The 23,522-nt window shown below is 42.0% G+C and overlaps 1 protein-coding gene across 13 annotated transcripts in view; it reads left to right on the forward strand.

The window, feature by feature from the left end:
* The window catches only part of TBL1X (transducin beta like 1 X-linked), a 300,606-nt gene extending 293,334 nt beyond the window's left edge, over positions 1-7,272 (forward strand). For all 13 annotated transcript variants that reach the window (XM_043537790.1, XM_043537791.1, XM_037899925.2 and 10 more), the window contains 3 exons: positions 1,804-1,969; positions 2,944-3,045; positions 3,592-7,272. In XM_043537790.1, coding sequence (XP_043393725.1) covers positions 1,804-1,969; positions 2,944-3,045; positions 3,592-3,618 — 295 coding nt within the window. In that variant the 3' untranslated portion in view covers positions 3,619-7,272. The remainder of the gene's footprint in view (positions 1-1,803; positions 1,970-2,943; positions 3,046-3,591) is intronic.
* The last annotated feature ends 16,250 nt before the right edge of the window (positions 7,273-23,522 follow it).

The raw sequence follows: 23,522 nt of genomic DNA on the forward strand, positions 1-23,522 counted from the left end.
CTCAACCCCCCTGCTCCCTGTCCCCTGACTGCTCCGACCCCTATCCACACCCGCCCCACCCCCTGACAGGCACTCGCCGGCAGCGGCGGGAAGAGGAGTGATGCAGCCCCAGCCCGCTCCACTCTGCCAGCTCCGAGCCGCAGCGCTCTGCTTCCCGCCGCCGGTGAGCGCAGGGAGGATGGGGAAAGGTCGTCCTCCGCACTCACCGGCAGCGGGAAGCGGAGCCACACGGCCCCAGCCCTCTCTGCTTTCCTGGTCCCAGCCCCAGCCGTGTCGCTGGGAGGGTGCGCGGGGGGTTGAGGAAAGGTCCCGCACTCACCTGCGGCAGGAAGTGGAGCACCACGGCCGGGAGCTGGTGGAATGGAGGGGGCTGGGGCCGGGCTGCTCCACTTCCGCTGCTGCCAGTGAGTGCAGGGGGGGGATCTCTTCCCCCAAGCCCCCTCCCCTGAGCGACACGTCTGGGGCCTCGGCGAGGGAAGCGGAGCAGGCTGCTCCCGGCCCCCCACTAATCCCTTGGGCCACTCTGGGACTGCAGGGCCCCCAAAAGTGCCCCCCACAGCTCCTGCCTCCCAGACCCTGGGGGGGGAGCCCTTGACCACTCCCGAAACCCTCTGCCCCTTATCTAACCCCTCGGCCCCAGCCCGGCACGCTCAACGTGCTGCTCAGAGCTGTGTGTCGGAGCTTTCCCGCGTTGTATGCGAACCTGCGTTATATGCGAACCCGCGTTATATCGGGGTAGAGATGTACTTTAGTAAAAAAAATGGTACAGTTGCCACTGCACCCAACGCCCAGGCATCTGGTTTATATAAATGAATCTGTTTAATTGAAGCCCTCTAATGTATGGATCTGGCAGTCCATTAAACCAATTGGATGTACTCTAATGAGAGCCATCAAGCAAAAATGCATAGATATTGATGTTTTTTTATAGTTCTGTTAAGTGGTGTAGAACAACTTGGATGGCTGTTAAACTTTCACCTAAAGAAATTCATTCAAGATTTAACTTCGTCTAGTTTTAGACATCGGTTTAATCTTAGGAATGTCAATCGATGCCTGGACCACTGGATTGATTAGCTAATTGGAACATAATGACCGTATCTTCTGTATGATATCCTAGCGGCGTTGCCTCTTAAATTTATCTATTTTCTTGGTCAAGTAGTTTAGTTTTGTTTGGAGGGAGGATTGTTGGGTTTGGGGTTTTTTTATACAATACAGGGGATTTCTCCTGTCTTCCCTTAGTCCACAACGTTGGATTTAGGTGGATTGTGGTAAGAAACGATGAGTAACTTCTGGGAGGAGGGTGAAAGAAGGTAAAGGACCACTATGCTAGAGAATATGAAGCAAAATTCATTTGTTAGATAAGAGACCAAATCCTCTTAGGAAGAAACTTTCCCTGGGGCAGGTTATCTGAAACCTGTCCACTATAGAGTTACTTCAGCCTTCCTCCAAAGTAGCAGGTAATGGCCACTGTCAGAGACAAGATACTGGACTAGATGAACAGCTGGTCTGATCCAGTAAGGCAATTCCTATATTCCTACTTCTACCCACAACCCCCTTCCTCCCCCCCCCTCCGCCCCCCCCAATGAAGCCAAAGGCTCCAAATATGCACATTCACCGTAATAAATTGATTTCACTTAAGAGGGTTTGATAGATCTCAGTCCTTCCATACCTCTCCTGTTTGAAGTATTGGTGCACATTTGTTTGTAGGTGGGATGTGTCGTCACGAGTTGTTTACAGTATCTTTGCAAACTGCAGATAAACTAGTTCCCTGGTCAGCATCCACTTGTGTTTGACTCTTTCCTGTAGTGCTTCATTCGATTCTACTGTTCGGCTGTGGGATGTTGAACGAGGAGTCTGCATTCATACATTAACCAAACATCAAGAACCTGTCTACAGTGTAGCTTTTAGTCCAGATGGGAAATACCTGGCCAGTGGGTCCTTTGACAAATGTGTCCATATATGGAATACTCAGGTACTCATTCGATTCACACACACTAATGAAAAGCGGTTTAGCTGGAACGTTAATAACAGAAATGATAAATGGAAAATGTATGTATCTGTATGTACTGAATTTGTGAACCTGACCGTGACATGAAAACCCTTTGAGCTGATGGTGTGAGATAATGAGGTGCCTGTCCTTTCACGTTTTTGCCAAAGGTTCATTGAATGTGGAACTGTGCCAAGAAAATCAATTGTCTCAATTTGATGTTGGTGTGTAGATGAAACTGCACTGGGCACATGAGACGTGTCAAGCTGCCAGTGCAGCAGCCTTTAGAAATGATTGATGCTCCTATTATGCAGCAAGCTGGGTCCATTTGAGATTCAGATATGCTCAGGACTAATTTTTTAGAGTATTGCATATTTGTGAAGAGATTATCATCACAAAGATATGTGGATCTGATGTACAGGATAACAGGGCTCTGTGAAAAAGTGGGATACTTGGAGTTACTTCTTTGCAGACTAATGCCCAGAAAGCTCTTTGGGCTCATAGTGACTTCCTAGCAGAGCTTGCTCCAGGAACAAGCTGAACGATTTGAGCTATGCTTGTTTATATACAGCATTCTTTTTTTCCTAAGAAGTAAAAATGTTCAGGACATGAATTTTCAATATTTCTTTCTCTATTAGAAACCGCAGGGATCCTCCTGGCAGTGAAACTGGTGTGGTTCCCACCAGTCAGGGGGGATGGTGGATTTGGGATGGGGCTACAGACAAGTGTGTATACAATATGGATCCCAACTCTTCACAGGACAACTGGGTGAAATCCTGGTCCTATTGAAGTCAATGGCAAACTCTCATTGACCTGAATAGTTCCAGGATTTCACCCCTGGTATTTGTGCCTCACAGTGTAGGCACCAATGCACCTCACAGCAAACCCACAACCATAAGTGCCCACATAAAAATAAAATATTTGAAACGTCAAATCTTGCAAATTGGTTTGCTTTCTAGAGCGGAACTCTAGTACATAGCTACAGAGGCACTGGAGGGATCTTTGAAGTCTGTTGGAATGCTAGAGGAGACAAAGTGGGAGCAAGTGCATCAGACGGATCGGTAAACATTTGTATTCATTCATTGTAAATATTTTGGGGAAAATCCTGTGCAAAGGCCAACACAAATTCTGTGCACTGTTGCCCTCTCTGGACAAAGCTCAGAGGTGGGTGGGTGTGTTCCCTTATTTAGGGCCCAGTTCAATGCTCCATGAAGTAGATGGTGTCTTTCCATTTACTTGAAGGGGCTTTGTATCAGGCCCCTCAACGCACATTTCCTTGATTGCCACCTTTTATTTGAAATATATTTATGATTAAAGAAATACAAACACTACTGTTTCTTTCTCCACCATGACCCTTAAAGAGTAAATCCTGCAGATTATCATGTAGAACCATAACAAGTAGAGATGAGAAACAACTTTTACATCTTTCAGCTCATTAGCTAGTGAATGCAGAATTCTCCCCCAGTCAGTATTCCATGATGCATTATCTAAGTTATTGGTAAATTGCTTTATTACAAATTTAGAACCTGAGCACACACACGTTAAGAATTCAGAATAAGCTTCAGAAATGTTTCTAACTCGTGGGTCTTTTCTTTCTCCACCTCTAGGTTTGTGTTCTAGATCTGCGGAAGTAAAGGTGAAGTGTTTTAGGAGAAATTTCAAATGGACCAGCAGTGAATGTGTGGGGAGAAGCACTCTTCAAAACTATTCTTAACAGCTCCAGAACTGTACAAACTTGAAAAAAGTTAGTGTGTACAATGAAACCAACTCTCCCTGGCCACAGAAGTCTAGTATTTTGCCCATAACCTTCATCAAGGAGTAAAAACACAGTCACTTGAGAGGGAGAGAGGATGGTTTTCACCTGGAATATTCAGCCTTGGAAGCATGAAGCCACCAACTAGAGACTGCACTGTTTGGCTTGCATCTGAGAACTTGCTTTGATGGCTGGAAAAAAAAAAAAGCTGTGCCAAAAAATAATAATAAAGAAACAAACTAAGCGAAATGCTGTGATAAACCAAAAGGGAAAAAAAAAATCCTCCTCCATGTGGTGGTGTATTTTTTTCCTTCCAATTTGGACACTACAGTTGCTCTCCCAAAGGACATTCAAAGACCAGTTTGTACTGATGAAACGCGCAACTTTGTAATCACAACACTTTCTATTTTCTAGACTACTTTTTTGTTCAGTGGTTTTTCTATCAGCTGGAATATTATGTCCTGGAGTATCCCAGGCTTAGGTTGGAACTGATTTTTTTTTTTTCTTTTTCTTTTTCCTTCCCTTCTCCTTCTTGTTTCTCTCTCTCTCTCTCCCTCCTTCCCCCTCCTGTGTGCCCACAGTAGATGCAGCCAGTTGGACATGACAACAAAAAATTTTGACAGTCTGCTTCTCCTCTTTCTCCGCTTCCCCCTCCCCTCCCCCCGCCTATTTTTTTAAAATCCCTCCATGCTTCAGATCTTAGCATCTCAAGGGCACTTTCAGCAAATTGTGTAATAAGTGCTTTATATAAGAATGCAGTGCTGGGGAAGATTTTTACAGGCGAAAGATGACTTTTAAGAGAGAGAACCCAGTGTATTTTTGGAAAAAAATATTTTTTATGTTAAACATAATTTTAAAAGCCTAAAATAGCCACCAAACGTAGACTGCTTTGTGTAATTCAAGCAAAAGAATGACTCAAGTGGAATCCAAGGTACATTAAAGATGCAGTATCATTTTCCTCTCCTTTGTCTCATAAAGTGCTGTAAGAAAATGTCATTTCATACAACAAATATCAGGTTTTAAACAACAATAACCTCTTCCTGCAGTCAGAAGTTTACATGGGCTAATTTTTATTTTTGTGGCTGTATGACTAAGTACATTTATTAAAAGAATACAGAAGTTTGAGGTTATATATACAGAATTCATATCTTTGGGTCCATATACCCAAATACCTGTAGTAATTAAGGGAAAACAATTGTATATGCTCTTTCTTGGAGAAATGGTCCCAAATTCATATAAAGGCTGCATTCTGTCACTCTCAGTCATGTTCATAGGACTGGACGGTACCTCAAGAGGTCATCTAATCCAGTCCCCTGCACTCGTGGTGGGACTAAGTATTATCTAGACCATGCTGACTAGATAATACCTCACTCCACTAGTCATCACATTGGGCTGATCCTCTTCCCATTAAATCAATGGGACTTTTACCACAGATTTAATAGGGTCCCTTCTTCCCCTTTGGATTCCCCTAGTATAGGCACTGCAGAAGACAGCTATCAGATTGCCTTCTGGGATGCTTTGCAAATCATGATGACAGAGGGCACAGGGTTAGGGGCAGAAAAGGTGTGCCGTGGGCCGGGTTGCAGCATACAGTGCTGTGGAGGTTCCCGGCAGTGCTGTATACCATGGAGTAGCTCAAGGAGGTGGCCATAACTTAGGCCCTAAGAACTAAACCATGCCAGGGCCCTCTCCATCCCATGGAGCAGCCCAGGATCAGAACAGTGCAAAAGTGGCTTAAAGTCACCATAGCACCTCCATAGCGAGTTGAGTGCTGTGCCTCTCAGAGGTGCCACACAGAATCTCACCCGATTCTTTCAGTGGGGTTGCCCAACAGGAGTAATTTGTAAGACCCTGACCCATAATGCTTAAAGTGGTGTGAAAATGCCCAAGTTACTTAGTATATGGAATTAATATTTTATTTCATCTGATGTTTTTCTCTCTTTACTGTGACACGCTGACACTATCTTGGCCTTTTCACAGGAACTAACCACTGCTCACTCATCACAAGCCCTGTGATGTACGATTGGAGATCAGAAAGTAATTAAAACAATTAAACTATTCAGATGTTTCGGTCCTGAAGTAGAAACATTTAGGTGGAATATTGGTTGTTGATTACTATTGCTCTTTTTTACCCCCGAAGAATGGAAGGTGGGAAGAAGGAAAGTTATTTTCCTTGAGGTAACAAATCCATAGAGCATTGGACTTTAGATGCCCAGATGACATTTTTGAACTGTTTTATAATAGCTGCCTCGGCTCACCTGTTTAAGCTCATGATAGGAAAAAGAGTCCTTGTTAGAAGAGAGAACTGAGCTTTATTACAGAAGTTCAGTCAGGTTTTATAAAGGACTGCTGATGTAATTACTCACTAGTGTCATTGTGAGTGTTGACGGTTCTCATTTTAAGCCTGTGCCTATGATGCACAGGAGCCTTGGGTTGAATTTTCAAGGATAACAGGAAAGCAGCATCTATTTGGGGGGGCTGCAGAAGACATGCTCAGAAGTGTGCTTCTTTTGGGTCTGCCGTTTGTGTCACTCTTGAACAGGCCAAACATCAAGATGTGGTGATGACAGGATAGGTGATTTTAGTTCATTTGCTTTTTTGGCCTGGCTTTCTTGTTACACAAACATATCTAAATCTAATGGAGCCTGTTCCAGGAATTTTAACTGGGAGATACTTTGTGGGTGTCAAAGAAACATGTTTCGTTTTTGAAATGATCTAAATTAACACCATCTTGTCTCTGCTAAGTTACATAAAAGGAAGAAAGCGAGTAAAGCACAGTTTCAGAATTTGGCAAGTATCAAATTCTCTCATGTGAAAGGCGCTATTGTCCCAAAGAAGAATTCTGTATACGTACACGTTTTGTTAGCCTCCTGCAGACTGACCCATTAACCTTCCTGGATGCTTACAGGAATTTTACCTTTACTGGCTGCATGGAACTGGCCTTGAGATAAAATAGCAACCTTTGAATACGTGCCCAGGCTTTGCTTCTTTAATGTAGGTTACTGCATCTTTAATGTAGAAAACACTGGGTCCCTTATGGGGCATTAAAGGGCCTGACAGTTACAGGGTTAAACACGCACTAACCCCATGCTACATCTTAGGAATTTCCTTTTGATTTGTTTTTAAAAAGAAAGAAAAAACAAACCTAGGTAATTTTAGAGCCAAGTGAAGTGCACTTTGTCAAATGTAAGGGTCTGCTTTGGTTTTGCGGTTTACTTTTCCTTTTTCTTTTTTTAAACTTTTTTTTAAATTGTGGTTCTTTGTCAATTGCAGAAATGTTCTTTCAGCCACTCACTGAAATTTTGAATTCTGGTTTCTGCAGTTTTTATTGTCTGTGTCAGACTTGCAGCCAGACTTTGGTTCTCATTTCAGCATTTCCCAGATTCTGTTGAAACAACATCAACCCCTGTTTTGTTTCCCCTCCACCTGCACACTCTCAGAAATCACCTTGTGTATTGTAGCTCATTTGTTTCAAGGAGAGAATCAACAGATCATATTCAGTGTCTTGAATAAATTGCTATATTTTGATATTAGAGAACTCTGTGCATGTTGTTCCTTTTTCTTTCTTGGCCATTAACTTTTTGCTTCCCACAGTCAGGAGCTGGGAGGAATGTGTCAAAATGCAGCATACTGTAGAATTTTGTTTTCCCCAAATGGCCCTTCTATTTAAAAACACTCTGTTTCAAAAGGGGTATAACTAAATATTGAGCAGTCCAGATGGTAAAGAATCAATTTAAGTGAAATACATATAAAGTGCTTTTATACCAGAATAAGTGTCCATAAAAAGGGACTAAGTGTCTAAATCAATTTAGTTAAATTGTATAATTTTCTCACATAGACAAGGCTTTAATCCACCACGTTGCTTGAGGTGTGGCACCACGACCAGTATAGATGTCATAAATGCAGCTGGGACATGCCCTTGATTACAGGTGCCAGTAGAAGTTTTCACAGCTCTCTAGAAGATTTAGACAAACATCTTACATTAGTTTTAATGTTTGCAGTGTTGTTGTAGCCGTGTTGATCCCAGGGTATGAGAGAGACATGGTGAAAGAGACCAGCTTTTGACCTCCATGGACCTGAAGAAGAGCTCTGTGGCTCTCGAAAACTTGTCTCTTTCACCAACAGAAGCTGGTCCACTAGAACAGATTATCTCACCCACCTTGTGTCTCTCATTAATTTTAAGAGAAGATGTGTATAAATCCCCAAGATGATTTTAAAAAATGTAACCATAGTACTTAAGTTCATGCAGTAAGCATGTAAATTCTTTTCTGTTAGCTATATCTAGAGGTGGCTAGCAGAGCTGTTTGTTTATCTACCCACCCCCACTACATTAAAAGCATCTTGGTGCTCCAATGAACTTGGTGCTCAAGCAGAGTGGAGCTGTTCTGATCCTCCTATCAGTTCCTTCTAATGGTTCCCCTAGCGGCTAATCTATGAGGGGTCCTATATGTTAACCCATCTGGGTTTTCCAAATATGTGGAGAGCCTTAAAATGTACATATCGTAGCAAGAGTTGTAGGATATTAAAAAGCTTTATACCATGCAAGCTGGTATCTGCAGTGCACGTAAGATGCCCCTGTGTGACACATGAGAACATAATCAATAAGAGATTTTTGTGACAGCCTCACTGTGCTGTCTGTTCACTCAAGCAAAAGGTAGGAGATTGTCAGAAGCCTGCCAAAGGAATTAGTTGCCTAACTCATTAACTCCAGCACCAACAACTCACAATCATCTCTAGCAGCATGCTCACTTATCTGGCCTGTCCTTGGTTACCTAATATTCTCTATCAACACATTGCCTAGTCACTGGAGGAGGCTACAATTAGTGGGCATGCTATGCATCTTGCTCATAGTCCATCATGACGTCCATCTTACCCTAACTGTCATGCCCAATGACCTCCTTTCACAAGTTACATCCTTCCTGGGCTCTGGTTTTGATATGGTGTATTTTCATAGAATCATAAAAAAGTAGGGCTGGAAGAGACCTCAAGAACTCATCAAGTCCTGCCATCTGCACTACGGCAGGACCAAATAAACCTAGAACATTCCTGACCAGGTGTTTGTTCAACCTGTTCTTTAAAACTTCCAATAACAGATTCCACAAACTCCCTGGAAGCCTATTCCAGAGCTTAACTACCCTTACAGTTAGAATTTTTTTGTAATTTTTTTTTTTTTTAGTTACGCTCTAGATGCCAAGAAGTAAGCATGACCTATTAATCACTTTTCTTTGGTGTCCATTTACTCTTCATCCCATCAATAGACACTCAAGAAAAGGCAAGCAATGTCCTCAAACATTTTGTTATATTGTTTTTCACACAGTTTATTTCAACCCATACTAAGACGTATGGTGTGAGTTAAAACAAGAAATGTATTAATTTGGACTACTAGTGAAAAAGAGTTCAGTGGGTCTCACAGAAGTCTCTTTAGCAGCCAATAGTCTACATAACAAATACTCCTCCAAAAATTAGGCCTGGCTGCCATTCTTGATTCAAGAGAGGACTGGGAATGTAACATCTGGGCAGGGTGGAAAGTTTGGTCTGAATCTATAATTTGCAGCAGTATGGAAAGTTTGCCCAATACCTGTTTGCACTATAGCTGGTTCTTTAGTCAGCACTATATTATATTAGTACTTTTTGGAGCAACAATTTCAGAGAAATTTTAAGAAATTAATTACTATTAAGCTGAAAATGTAATTTGTTTCTGCTTTTCTGCTTAGCAAGAAAAATACCATTTTACAAGTAGCACCTACAACAATGAGCCCTCATAAATAAGGTACTTCTGGCAGATGCTCATATCTTTAAAGCAATAGAATAAAAGGTGTAATTTGTGATACCTATGGCTATGAAGATGTAATAGTGCAGCTGTCTCACTCAATGTAGTGGCCTTTCCAGAGCCACCCATGCTTTCTTCCCAGCTCTGAATATACATTCATTTTCATAGTTCAGTAACACTAGCAATGAAAGGACAAGAACATCTTCACCCATTAAGGTCTCATGAAACTTCATGGATAAAGACCCAAGCTCCCCAAAAGCATCTTTAAAAGTTTTAAGGCCCATCCCAGATTCTTACATGAGTAAATGGGTCACTTGGCAAGGAATTTGTCATCCTTACGGCCTTCCCTTGTTCGCAACAGGGATATTTCTCTTTATGTAGGTTGTTATCAAAAAGGGAACACCAGACAAGAAAAGAGAACAACTAAAATCTCTTCAAAAGATGACAAAAATGTTCACAAAAAGGCAAAGAACAAAATCTAAAAACCACAGGAAAAGAGCTAAAAAATCCATCTAGGTCCTGTTTTCCTGACATCAGCTCTAACACCTTTCTCCAGAAAGCAGAACTTTTGGCTTCAGCCCATAATAACACTGAGATAGAAGAACAGGAAGAGGTTTTTACACACACCCAGAGATGTGTTTGAAACAATGGGGAAGAAACCATGGTGGGTGCTACTGATATCTAGCTAGAGAGAACAAGTGGCTAAAGCCCATGGCAAAAATCTTCTATCAAGCACTGAGACAGAATTCGCCGTCCCTCTACACCACTCCTTCAAAGAGGTCTTTAGAGACGAGTGTATAAATGCACAACAAAGGGGAGAAGACTTCGTTGATGAAATCCTAGCGTCTGAGAAACCAAAGATTCTCTCTCCATCCTGACAGTGTAGACTAGGGGGATTTTCCCTCTCAAAGATCCCATGGACAGAAAGATAGAATTCAACCGGAGAAGGGACTTGGAGGCTTCAGGAGCAGCCTCTAAAGCCATAATGTCCTGGTACAAAGACCTAATAAGCCTGACTAATTCAAGTCAGCACTGTGAAAAAGATACTCTGAACTACTGCATTTGACGTGGACCGATTCACGAACCTGTGAGGCTGGTAGTGAGAGCCCTGATAGAAAATTCAGTGGCCAGGTGTCAACTTTGTTTTAAATTCTGGACAGTGGATACTTGAATAATGCCTCAGTTCTCAGTTAGATCCTGTTTGGGGAGAAATTCAAGAAAGTGGTGCTCAGTAACACAGACAGGCCAAATCATTCAGCCTCCATTCCAGCAAAAGTCCCAAGGACTATGAATCCCATATACACAAAAGATCCTTTTGTTCCTACCCACAACAAAGGCAGCACAGAAGGGTATTCTCTTTCTCCACAGTTATGGCCTGGACCTGCTACACCAAAGGGCAACACAGAATAGTTACAGAGCTTAGGTATGGGTTTAATCACCACTTTCTAAACTGCAACCAGGCCTGCTTCCATCCAAGTGTAGACCTGTATCAAGAAAGTGAGATATCCCATTTCTCAGATAAGAAACATCACATTTTCTTGAAGGAAATCTCACACCTGCTAAAGGTAGGGGCAATAGAGCTTGTCCCTCAAGACAAAAGATACATAGGGCTTGAGTCCATCTTCAGAGTCAGAAGAAGACCAAGAAGGGTCCAGGGTATCTCAGTCCAATAAAGGATGAGCCAGAGAATGAAGAAAATAAAATTCCGGATGGGAAATATTTTCTGCTATCACTACAGTCTCTTCATGAGACCTAAGGTTGATGGAGTGGACAAAAGATTAACTGCATATTCCACTCAAGCCCTGTTACTAGCAATTCCTTTGGTTCACCTTTGGAAATTGGCAGTACAAAAGGTTACCCTTTAGCCTGTTTTGCGCCCTATGATGTTCACGTTAGTACTGATGATGACCACAGCTCAGCTGAGAAAACCAGGGGACTCCTGTGTATCCATTCTTACACAGAGCATGGTCCCCCGAGATTTCATAGGAAATTGCCCATCGGACTTTCTCCACACTTTAGGCACATGGGGATGCGATCAACTTAAAAGAAGAGACCCCCGGATCCACTTCAGAGGATTGTCTGGCTGCTGGTCTATAAATGAAGAATACCAGACACTGGTAGGCGGATTCCAGAAGAAACCAGAGCCCAGAGAAGTATCCCTGGCAGAAGGGGCATCCGCCACCCCAGAGAAAATCTTTGAAGCTGCCATTCAGCAACATTTTCTAAAGAAAAACATAGTTGACATTCATTCTTGTGCAGAAATATCCTTCAGCGGAGATGTATCCAAAGCAGTGTCCCCAAAATAGATTACCACTAATCTGATAGAGGGATGAACATTTTGCCTTCTGTCCTACTTAGCTCTCCCACCCAACTAATATTTTCTTGCTCCTTGCTATGCCTCATATGTCATGGGCTAGGGGAGAGGTTATTATCCAGAACAAACAGTTTACCTGATTTATTTTCTGGGGCTGACATCTCTCTCAGTCCACTCCTCCTGATGATAAGTTCCTTGGGTATCTTTACAATGGCCTCTTCAGTGGCCATGTATAAGATTAACAGTGCCGGTAGAAAGTGTTTTTTGTTGAACATTGGCCTTTGGAAAATGAGAATTTTCATGATTCAGCATCAGCAGTGTTATCATCTAGTAAGCCGTGTAGCTCACTCGAGCTGTGGATTTCAATGGTGCTAGCATCAGTAGCTAGCAAAACCAAAGAGAAAGGCCTGTGTTTTATTGAGAGGTGCGTGGAAATAAATTTGTTGTTGAAAAATTGGTTGTTAAAAAAAATAATTGGACAAGATAGATAAGGTGGTACTGTTCCTTCAAGCAACTATTTTGATATTTTTATATCAAATTGTCAATCAAAATTTTGAGTACAAAATTGAAATGGCACAAAAATGAAAATGGCATAAAAATGTGCCATTATTTCAATCTTTTTTCTCAAAATTTTGATTAACATTATCAAAAAGGCCATTAAGTATTTTGTTTATCAAAAATTAGGGTTTGGGTAATATTAATTTTTTATAATCTCAATATTTTTGATTAAAAAATTTAATCTGTGAAAGAAAATCATAAAACATTTCAAAAAACTTTGAAATGAAACCAACTTTGAAATTTAGAAACTTTAACCATCCCTTGCTAACTCAGTTGAATAAGCTTGTTATGGTCAAGAAATGTAAAGTTAATCAAAAATAAATTGGAGTGTAAAAGCGGCAAAGAGTCGTGTGGCACCTTATAGACTAACAGACATATTGGAGCATAAGCTTTCGTGGGTGAATACCCAATTTGTCAGATGCATGTCACATGCATGTGACATGCATCTGACGAAGTGGGTATTCACCCACGAAAGCTTATGCTCCAATATGTCTGTTAGTCTAAAGGTGCCACAGGACTCTTTGCCACTTTTACAGATCCAGACTAACATGGCTACCCCTCTGAAAATTGTAGTGTGTTCATTCAGTTTTGGCAGTACTCATCTTGCAAGGGAGAAGAAGAGGGGTGCCCAGGTTCTTCAACACCATGGACAAGTCTAAAGTGTGTTGGTTTTTGCACAAAAAGAGGCAAAGTCCAAATATCCTGTGTTGGGAGACAGCTCAGTTGCACAAAGAAAATCATCAGTAAGGCTAAGATTTCATCATGGATATTTTTAGTAAAAGGCAGGAACAGGTCACGGGCTTCTGTGACACTTTCTTTATTTCCTGTGACCTGTCCCTGCCTTTTATTAAAAATATCCATGATGAAATGGGAAGGGACTGGGCGGCTGCAGGGTGGCTGAGAGTGCTGGGGCCCCCACCACCCATGGGGACTCAGAGCTCCAGGGTACCCCTGCCCCCAGCGGCAGAGGGGAGCAGCAGGTTTTCCCTGCCCCCTCCCCAGTGACAGGGAGCTCTGTGAATCCTCCTGCCGACACCATAGCGGGAAGCTGCCAGCGTCCCCTTGCCCCATCCTGTGGCGGAGGGGAGCTGATGGGATCCCCCTGCCCTCTCCCCCACCCCCCAGTGGTGGACAGTAGCTGCTGGAATCTCACTGAACTCCCCTTCCCCCCCACCCCTCCCCCACCGCCAGGGCCGGCCCACAACATTTTGACACCTGAGGCGGGGAGCTCAAATGACGCCCCCATGCCCCCTCGCTTGGGCCAACACTTGGAATGGTCTCAGTTCTGCCTTCTTCCTGTTCTACTCCTCTCATGGTACTGCTCTGCTACCTACCCCCAATCAAGGAGAACTAACAACTTAAAATGCCTTGTTCAAAAATTTTAAGTAACATTTAACTTTCTAACACCTGAACATCAAATGTAACTTTTCTTGTCTGCATAGTAAACACTGGCATTTTTATCTGTTTGAATAGTCAAAGTGGTGCTTTCCGTGCCTTCTTGGTTGCAAAGATTTGAACTGCTTCCTTAAGGTCCACAGTCTGAAAGGGCTTTCAGTTCATCTGGGCAGGTAGTCGTACATGCTGTGTTCAGTGCAATAAACTGGATAGCCCCCACTGTGCTGCTGGACTTCTGCCTGCATTGTTTTTACTCTTGCAGGGGTTTTGTTTTGTTTGTTCTTTGCATGTGAGGAGGGGTTTTTTTGGAGGGGGGCGTTATTTGTTTACATTTAGAGACTGTTTATTAGGTGTATTTGGTACTCACATTCCCTCTCTAAACTGCCTCGCAAAACTCCCTTGTTCACTAGCTCTTCTGGTCACTTAGGAGCTGGCTTTTTAAACCCCTGTTCTTCCTGAGTTAGCCCCATCCCCTTGTCAAAGGATCCTAAAGGGATTAGGGATCAAAGGATGGCAGGCTAGAGCCTGGTTAAGAAGCTCTCAGCCTTGCCTAGGAGGCACCCACAGAGTCGTTGCCTATGACCTGGAGAACTCCCTCACAAAACACCCTTGTTAGCTAACTCCTTTGGTCACTTAGGAGCTGGCTTTTTAAACCCCTTTTGTCTCTGAGTTAGCCCCACCCCCTTGTCAACCGATTCTAAAGAGATTCAGAATCAAATTGGAACTACTACTTCTTTCTTTCTTTCTTTCTTTTTCTTTTCTTTCTTTACGCCGCTTTTCCTGGGAGGGTCGCGGCGGCAGCCTGGAGAGTAAGGAGGATCTTTTCTTCCGCAACAGGTTCCAGCGGGGGAGTACTGCTGTAGATCATTAACATCTTGATATTAATTAGTATTTACTCCACTTTGAGGGTCTGTGGCAGGCTGATCTCCATTTGGCAAACTTGTCATGTGACTGAGAGGAACATCAAGTAATAGGAATTTGTTATATGTTGAGAAGTTTCTGCACATTGGCTGCCAAGCTTACTGCAACACACAGTCATACAGCTTTCTCCCCCTTGACCATTTCAAAAAGTACTTTTCAGTAAAGAAACAGACTCGTGGATCACGGTGAAACAACTCATTATTAATCATTTGTATTATGGTAGCCGCCAAAGGTCCCAAACCAGGATGGGAGCCCACTACAAACACAGATGAATACACAGTCCACGTCCTGGAAAGCTTCAAATGTCTGCCATTCTGACAGGTGTGTTACAGCAAACTTCAAATTAGTTTTCACTGGCTTTCTTCAACCAGTGTCATTGGTAGATGACCTGAAGCTGTCTTGTACAACGGCTAGGTGCCTATTTTAAGTACAATTTGTTGAAGAGAAGTTGTATAGTGTTTTTCAATCTGTGGAAGTGAATTACTTTTACTCTGATCTTCTATATAGCAGTGGATAGATTTCTTGTTGATGAAATACTGCTGTTGATGCACTGTGAATCTGAGGACATTCTACGTCAACCTCTGGTAAGTTTCCAGGAGGAGACTGTCACTATTCCAGTTCTGTTCAATATTTCTCTGTTTTAAGCACGGCTGAGCTAAAGTCAGTGTGGTGATTTCCAATGCAGATTACAGATTGTTAGGGATTAACCTCCTCTTCCAACCCACTGCAAACACTCCTAAAGTGAGTTGGATTCTACCTGAATCTTGGGAAAGGTATATGATCTCCCCTGCCTCTACACCAAGAAGTGTTTTCCTGAAGAGTTCTTTCTAACATCACAAAGTGACACCTACAGTTATTTCAAATACTCATTTGGTTGGTTAGGGATATGAGGTAAATGAAAAGGCAGCTATTGGCTTTTTCACTTCTTCCTGAGTCATCCTGTCCAGAGAGGGAAAAATATGTCCCTTCTACTCGGCCAAAAGAATGGTTCCTGTTATAATCTGAAAATATAACTATCTTCAAAGAAGAGTCCAAACTCAATACGTAGGGCCAAATTCTGTTTCTGTTACACCAGCGTAACTCCACTGACTCCATCAACTCTGCTGAGATACACTGACAACAGAATTTGATCTACAGCTCAGATAGCTATAGGTCAAAGTAGCTTACGGTCTTTGTAAGGTTCAAAGTCTTACTGTGGACATTAAAGGACAACACATACATAAAAGCTGCAGTTAGTTTTATAACAACTAGTTAAAAGGACCTTAACCAGAAGGAATGTCTCACATAGCCAGATCTTCAGTTGGTGTAAATTGGAATAGTTTAATTGACTTCATGATGAAGATCTGGCCCATGGGGTTTTAACAAAACAAAAAGAAGCAAAGCTATATCAATAAAAGCATGGCATTTTCCACCAGCAGGAAAGATACCGTACATACAGTGCATGATGTACAAATTCAAAATGATCAGATTTTTCTCACTAAAAATACACCCAGCTTGTCTCAGAAACATTTTTTTTTTTACAAAACAACCAGTATGCTGAATTAATCTGTCACCCTAAAACAACCTAGGTCATGCTAATCTAGACTTGACAGGAATTTGCATTAAATTTCCTTGAGTACACAATCATCATCATAATTACATCCATCAGTCTCAAAATAAGTCTTTGTCTAGCCTTTTATTTTTTATTTTTTTGGCAAATGAATCATCTCTTTGGACCATGTGAACCAAATTCGGAGGTGAGTTTCAGTAAATGAAGAGAGAGTAAAAGTGAGTATAATTTACATCCAACCCTTCAATGTGTATGTTATACCAACTTAGATTCCATCTAGACTCCCTTGATTTACTTGCTTAGACTTTCACCACCTTATTATGTAATTTACAGGTCCCTTTGCACACCACCTTAGAATCTGAGTCAAAGGGAGCCTAATTTGTATAATTCACTGTACTGGGGTGTGCACCCCACACCAGCCCTTTTAGGGTTATCAAGGGCCTGAGAGACCAATTAGTTACCTGGCAAGATGCAGGGTCAGGGTTAGTTAAGAGTGAAGTTCTGCTGGGGAAGGACTGGGACAGCATTATAAAGCCAGGAGGCTAAAAGCAGAAGGGAGCTGCAGGGGAAGGAGTCCGCAGTCACTCCCTGGAGGAGGGAGACCATCAGGGACAAGGAAGAAGTCCAGGCAGAGAGTAAGCCTGGAGATCCTACCCTAGAGTAAAGAGTCTGGTAAGAGGCTAGGAGTGGTGAAGTAGTCACAGGGAATAGAGTAAGCTCCAGTGGTAAACCCAGAAACAGGCAAGAATATGGAGAGGCTGGGTAGGATGGAGCCCAGGAAAACAGCAACGGGGAGTAGGACTGAGCAGATCTAGGCTGCTGGTTGAAGAATCCCTGGACTGGAACCCAGAGTAGAGGCCAGGCTCGAGTTCCCCTGCTAGCCACTGGTATAGTGGCATAGAGCCCCAAGCTGGGGATGAACAGCCTCAGGAGATGGCATTTGGATCATTTGTCCTGTTGGATTTTGTAACTCTAGAAGGGGTGGATTAAATGGTGACCTGGCCAGAGGGCCAAGTTACAGAAGCAACTTGCAGATCAACACGCAGCAAGGAGGCACTGGATGCCGTGAGAGCTACATTCCCAGACCAAGACGCAAGGAGGCACACTAGTGGTAAGTGGCAACCCTGTTACGTTCACATACTGAAGGGTGAGAAGAGAGAGCTGAACAGAGAAAGCACCTCATAAGCAGGTGCTTCTTGAAGGTGGTTACTCTGTAGTTTAACTTACACTTTCTAGCCATGTGTAAGGATGAGTGAATGTAAAGAAGTCTAACTCAAACCACCTTAAACATTATCTCTGAATCTGACCCTCTGTGTCTAGTCCACAGCTCAGGCCATTTAAATCTATCAAAAAAGTGCTCTTTCAATTTGAATGCTAGAAAATTGTTAAGAGCAAGTGAACTCAGCAATCATACATGTACTGAGGGTGTCGCTGGGGGGACAGGGGAGGAAGATACGTGAATTATAAAAGAGGGGAAACAATCAGGCAAATCCTTGAGAACGTCTTTGTGTCTCCAGATACCCAACTTATGCCTTTCACAGTTTTCCAAGTCATTCAACATCAGCATCATTATCCTCTAAGTCATGTAGCTCACTTGGGATCTGGATTTCAATTGTGCTAGCATCAGAACCTAGCAAAACAAAAGAGAAAGGACTCTGTTACTTTCAGAAATAGGTGGAAATAATTATTGACTGGGTTATTTAAAAAAATAAGATGGCAAAGTGCTAGTTCTGTTTAACCATATACGGTAGGAGTCTCAGTACATAAGCTTTCAGACCACAGAGCTCTTTGGCCAGAAGGTTTATGTATTCAGACAGACAGTATGTGAGGCCAGCAAAAGTTATCTTTATCTACCCTGTGCCTTGTTGCTTTCAGTGTAATTGCATTCCTAGGGAAACGGTTGATTGCATTGCCCAGTGAGTTATTGGGGAGCTAGGTTATTAAACTTAGAGTACTTAATGTGATTGTGGGAGAGTCTGTGAGCGCTGGCCAATAATTTCTGGTGCCTTGAGCAAAGATATTTGTTAAAGCAACAAATATGCGGATCTCCCTGTCACATGGGGGCACATGATGGGGGGGGGAGGATGAAGTTCATGACATTTCCACAGAAACTGTGGTATTTTGTTGAACACTGTAGCCTGAAGGGAGATAGTTGGCTTTTTAAAAGAAAGTTCACACAAGATCTGCTGTAATAGGCCACAGCGCATTGCAGCCAGTTGCTTGTACATTTTCCTAGCTGAAATTAACATCCACCTAGGTTCAGATATTGTTGTTAGCTCTGGTACTACTTGGGAGTGTGACAAGTAGGACAAGAACACTTCATCTAATGCAGGTATGATGGAATTTATTCTTTATGCTTCTTGAACAAAATGTCTCACAGCTAAATGGTTTTAAAATGCTACCTTATTTTTAGAGAGAGAGAGGTTCTTTACACATTTCCATGGTTTCTCAGGATGCTGCAGAACAGGTGTACAGGGGCCTTTGTCCACACACCCTGTACACATCAGCGCTAGATTCTGCACCAGATTCAAATAGGCCAGGGAAGACAAGAAAGGGAGTGAGAAGCTAGAATAGGAGGTGGGATAAGAGATTGACTGTGTTTTTGTGGATCCAATGGCTACAAGTCCAACTTGTATGGATGGATAGATGTTATGGTCTCTACTGCCTGGAGCCTGCGATTTGGAGTAATGGATCCAGAGCTCCACAATTCCCCACCCACAGACTGAGATGAGGCATTACCTTTCCAAACCCACACACTATAACTGGTTCAAAAAAGAGTTAGATAAGTTCACGGAGGATAAGTCCATCAGTGGCTATTACCCAAGATGATCAAGGATCCAACCCCCTGCTCTGGGTGTCCTAAGCCTCTAACTGGCAGAAAATTGGAGTGAACAACAGGGAATGGATCACTAGATAATTGCCATGTTCTGTTCATTTCCTCTGACACATCTGTCATTGGCCACTTTTGGAAGACAGGATACTGGGCTGGATGGACCATTGGTCTGACCCAGCATGGCTGTTCTTATGCTCACACTTCTCCTGCTCAAAGCCCATTAATCCACGCTTTGAGGTGAGGTAAATTTTACACAAAGGGAACACTCTCTTTAGGTAAGCATTGTTGGATCATATTAAAGAAGTTCTGTATTAAAATCACAAATGAGTTTGATTCCCCATAGTTTAAATTCCAGGGTATTACTAATTAAGAGGTCTCTTGGTTTTTGGTACTGTTTCTCTCCCTCTGTGTGTGAAACTTGCAAGCTGCTAATTGTGTTAGTACATTCTAAGACAGAGTCTGTTCTCAAAGCAATTCACAGAGAGAGAGAGACTCAAAGCAATACTCTAACAACAGAAACAGCACCCAGAAACTCCCCGCCCTTTTGTTGTATTAACAATTCTGATTGAAATAGAGATAGAGGATGTATGTGGATGGATGCTTGGTGTGGATAATAACTGAATGATCAGGGAGGTGCCAGCCTAAGAATCCAGTGTCCATCGGCTGAAGAAGGCGTCAAGTGGAAATAACCAGAGGACCCCCCGGAGGGCAGACTGGAATCCACCCAACAGCCTCAAGAATGGGAGAACTAAAGAACAAGATAACATCTTGGAGCCGTCAGGAATGTGCCATCTGCTGATTGATTCAGCAACAGCATGATGCAGCAATTCCCATAGACTGGCATAGGAAGAAATTCCTATAAAAATAGACTCTAAAAAGTGAGAACTTTGGGGTCTGATTCTGCAAACCAACTTCCAGGAGCATCAGATGAGCATCTGACAAGGCCCTGCTCCCTCCTCATGTCCAGGCCACCTGGCCAGTGGCTTGGCATGAGCAACTCTAAGGCTGGTAACTATGATAACAATCTTGCAGAACCTGTGTGTGTGTGTGTGTGTGTAAGTGTGTGTGTGTGTGTGAATGTGTGAATAAATATGAGATTGAATGGAATGTTATAGCTATAATTAACTGCTTACTATGATAACAACCTTGCAGAACCTGTGTGTGTGTGTGTGTATGAATGAATGTGTGAATAAAGATGAGATTGAATGGAATGTTATAGCTGTAACTAACTGCTTACTATGATTCTTTCTGTATTCACAATAAATGTGGTATTTTGCCTTTTTCCCTTTAATAAGATCCTGCTGGTTTTTATTTTATTGGTACAACAGCATTAAAGCATTGCACTCTCAAAATACTATCAACCCCATTATCCAGCACATGCCATCTGAGTGGTGCAAAGTAGTTCTGAAATCAATTAATCCAGCCACTGGAAGATTCCCACTGTAAAAGTGCTCAGTTTTGTTGTATTTCCTACTGCTAGATAACTTAACAGTGGCATTGGAGTTGTAACAATATTCCTACTGCTAAAGTCCTAGCAAAAAATGTTTTTTGTGGGGTGTAAAACATGATAACATTTTTCTTTGGCTACCACAAAGGAGAACAGCATCTTGGAAACTAACTCTCTAGTTCATGTTTAACTAGATCTTCACATTTATAAATGGAAGATGGAGGCTCCTTTCATACACAAAACTTGAAATAACCTTTCTGTGGCACTTAACAGTATTGTTTGTTGCCTGAATACCATAGAAAAACAAGCTGTTGGGTTTATTTTTATTTGACAGTTACCTGCTAATTGATATAATTTCTAAATCAAACCAAGTTTTGTTTTTGTCATTGTTTTTACCATTGGCCATGAAAGGCTAAATCATTTCCTTTCTCTCTCGGCCAAATTCATCCTGGTGTAATCCATCCTATGTATCTAAAGTCTGTTGTGGTTTGAGGTTTTACTCAGGCTAACGGAATACCATCCTTTAACTTGGGAATGTAAGTAAGAGAGTGATTTCCATTCAGATGAGAGAGAGAGAGGCACAAATGGATGTTAGGAACATTAGGTTTGTTAACAGAATGCAAACCTCTTTAACAGGTGAGTGACCAAACCACCATCTGGATTCATCCGGACTTTCCCAACTTATCCACCCTTTGCCCTAGGCATCCCCGTGTGTAACTGTTGTATATCTGATCTTGATAAACCCTTCCCCTGTCAAGGTCAGCTGAATCTTGGAAGATGATGCGCCTCTCTTCACATACATATTATGCTGCCTTTAGGAGTACAAGTCTTGTAGTATGGCAGAAGAAGTAGGCATCCTAGACCAAAGCCATAGTAAGCATTTTAGATTTTAATGCCTCTTCAGTGTATATATAATCGGGGAGATCAGAGGAAGGATTTAAGAGATGTACAGAACACGTAAACAATTAACAGCTAGAGGAACCTCAAATGTGTAGCTTTGGTGTGCAAGAACTTTACCTCTTTGCATTTCAGCCATACAATTAGCGTGATCAGCTGTATGAAACTGCCTGGGCAAAATGTAGCCCCACTCTACCCCGATGGATAAATTTAGGCTGGTTTGGGAAAACACATCCCATGATAGCAGGGGATAAGATACACTGTGTTCCTGACCGTTTGCATTTTACTGTTATAATTAACACAACCTAAAACCAAACGTCGAGTTTGTGCAGAGAACATATATTGTGTGTTTGTGTTTAACAATCCAGCTTGTTGTTGTCATATAGCTTTTGGAACATAGATAGTTTAATCACCTACCATGATGCACAGATACCCATATCATGAGGATTCCACTGCATTAATCGTTTTATTCCAAATTATGTTCTAGCTTTGTTATATTATTTATATATTTTACAATGTTATTTCTTCAAGTGTTCATTCAGCTGGGCTTTGTTATGCTCTGGTGTGTGCAAAATATGATCATGTACAATTAATCGTGGGTATGTCCCTAACCTATGTTGTTTGAGCTGAATGTAACTTGCTGGACAATTGTTTTGAATGTATAAGTGCTCAGTAATTTGGTCCCTGGCCCAATCACCATTCCACATCTACCTTTCAACTGAGAGTCACGGACACCCCACTGTCCCAGAGAAAAGTGTTGACTGGCCAGTAAACTATAGATATTACTATTAATTAGAGCCCAGACTGCCCTGCCCCGACATGGTCTAAGGCAGAAGCCACATCTCATGTGTGTTCCACAAGACCCTGACTCAGTCTACTGTCCTACTGTGGATTGGATTTTATCTCCACTCTCCCTGAGCCACCTTCCCAATACTAATTTGAGATCAAACACTCTAGACATAGGCCAGCAATAAATATTTCCACATTCAACCTGAAAATACTCCCAGTGTGCTCCCAAATTGAGCCTGAGACAACCCCTACCTGATATAGGCTGGCTGCATGATTTACCATCATAAAAGCCAAGACCATACAACTGTAATTCATCTACAAAATGGGGAAGACAATTCTTTATCATGGGATAAGTAGTAGTGGGTCTCCTACCCAGTGAGAGTGGATAAGCAGAGTTCAGGTCAGCATTGGAAACATAGCTGTATTTCCTGACTTGCTGTGAGGTAGGTGATTTACACTACTGGTCCCACATTCTAGCTTCCTGACTCTCAAACATTTGTTGTTAATGTTACTTTTGAATTTCCTTCTAACTAACTTCTGGAGGAGAGGAAATTCTTACAAAATAAAATATCCTGTTACATGCAAATGGCCCTATTAACAGAAAAAAGGTGTGGGGCTGGGGAGGAAAAAAAGATAGACATGATTGTTTTTAAAGAGTGTGATTTTAAAGATTTTCTATGAAGCAACTGCAGCTCTTTAAAGATCATTCCCAGCATTTATCAATTTACTGTATCTCCTTTTTATTGAATATAGTCAGATCACATTTTTTTTAGCTCCAACTAAGCCTGCTTTTCTGACCTTCCTGGAACTCTGAGCAGTATGGCTGTTATCATTCTACTCTTTAATTTAAAAAAAGTTACACCGGATTTCCATGAGGTTTGACGATCTATTTATGCTTAAACATGGTTGTACTAGAATCAGTTATAACACAGTTTGGACAGCCAGTAGAAAATTGTTTGAATTGACTTAAAGATTTGTTCTAACCTATGCCTGGACTACCATGTTTTTTAAAACTGGTGCTCAGTTTGGACTGGTCAGTATAACCACACAGTAACCTAGAAAGAAAAGGAGGACTTGTGGCACCTTAGAGACTAACAAATTTATCTGAGCATAAGCTTTCGTGAGCTACAGCTCACTTCTTCGCATGCATTCAGTGATAACCCTTGTTTAAACCATGCACAAGCACTGTAGACTGAGTCCCAATTGCTAGTTAACAATCAACCTGTTTTAACAAGTATTTGGGCACACGTGCGTCGACACCACAGTGCTGAGCACAATAGTTAAGGAAGGAAATAAATATTGTTGATTGAAT

The sequence above is a fragment of the Chelonia mydas genome, chromosome 1, assembly GCF_015237465.2.
Source record: "Chelonia mydas isolate rCheMyd1 chromosome 1, rCheMyd1.pri.v2, whole genome shotgun sequence".
Lineage (NCBI taxonomy): Eukaryota > Metazoa > Chordata > Testudines > Cheloniidae > Chelonia > Chelonia mydas.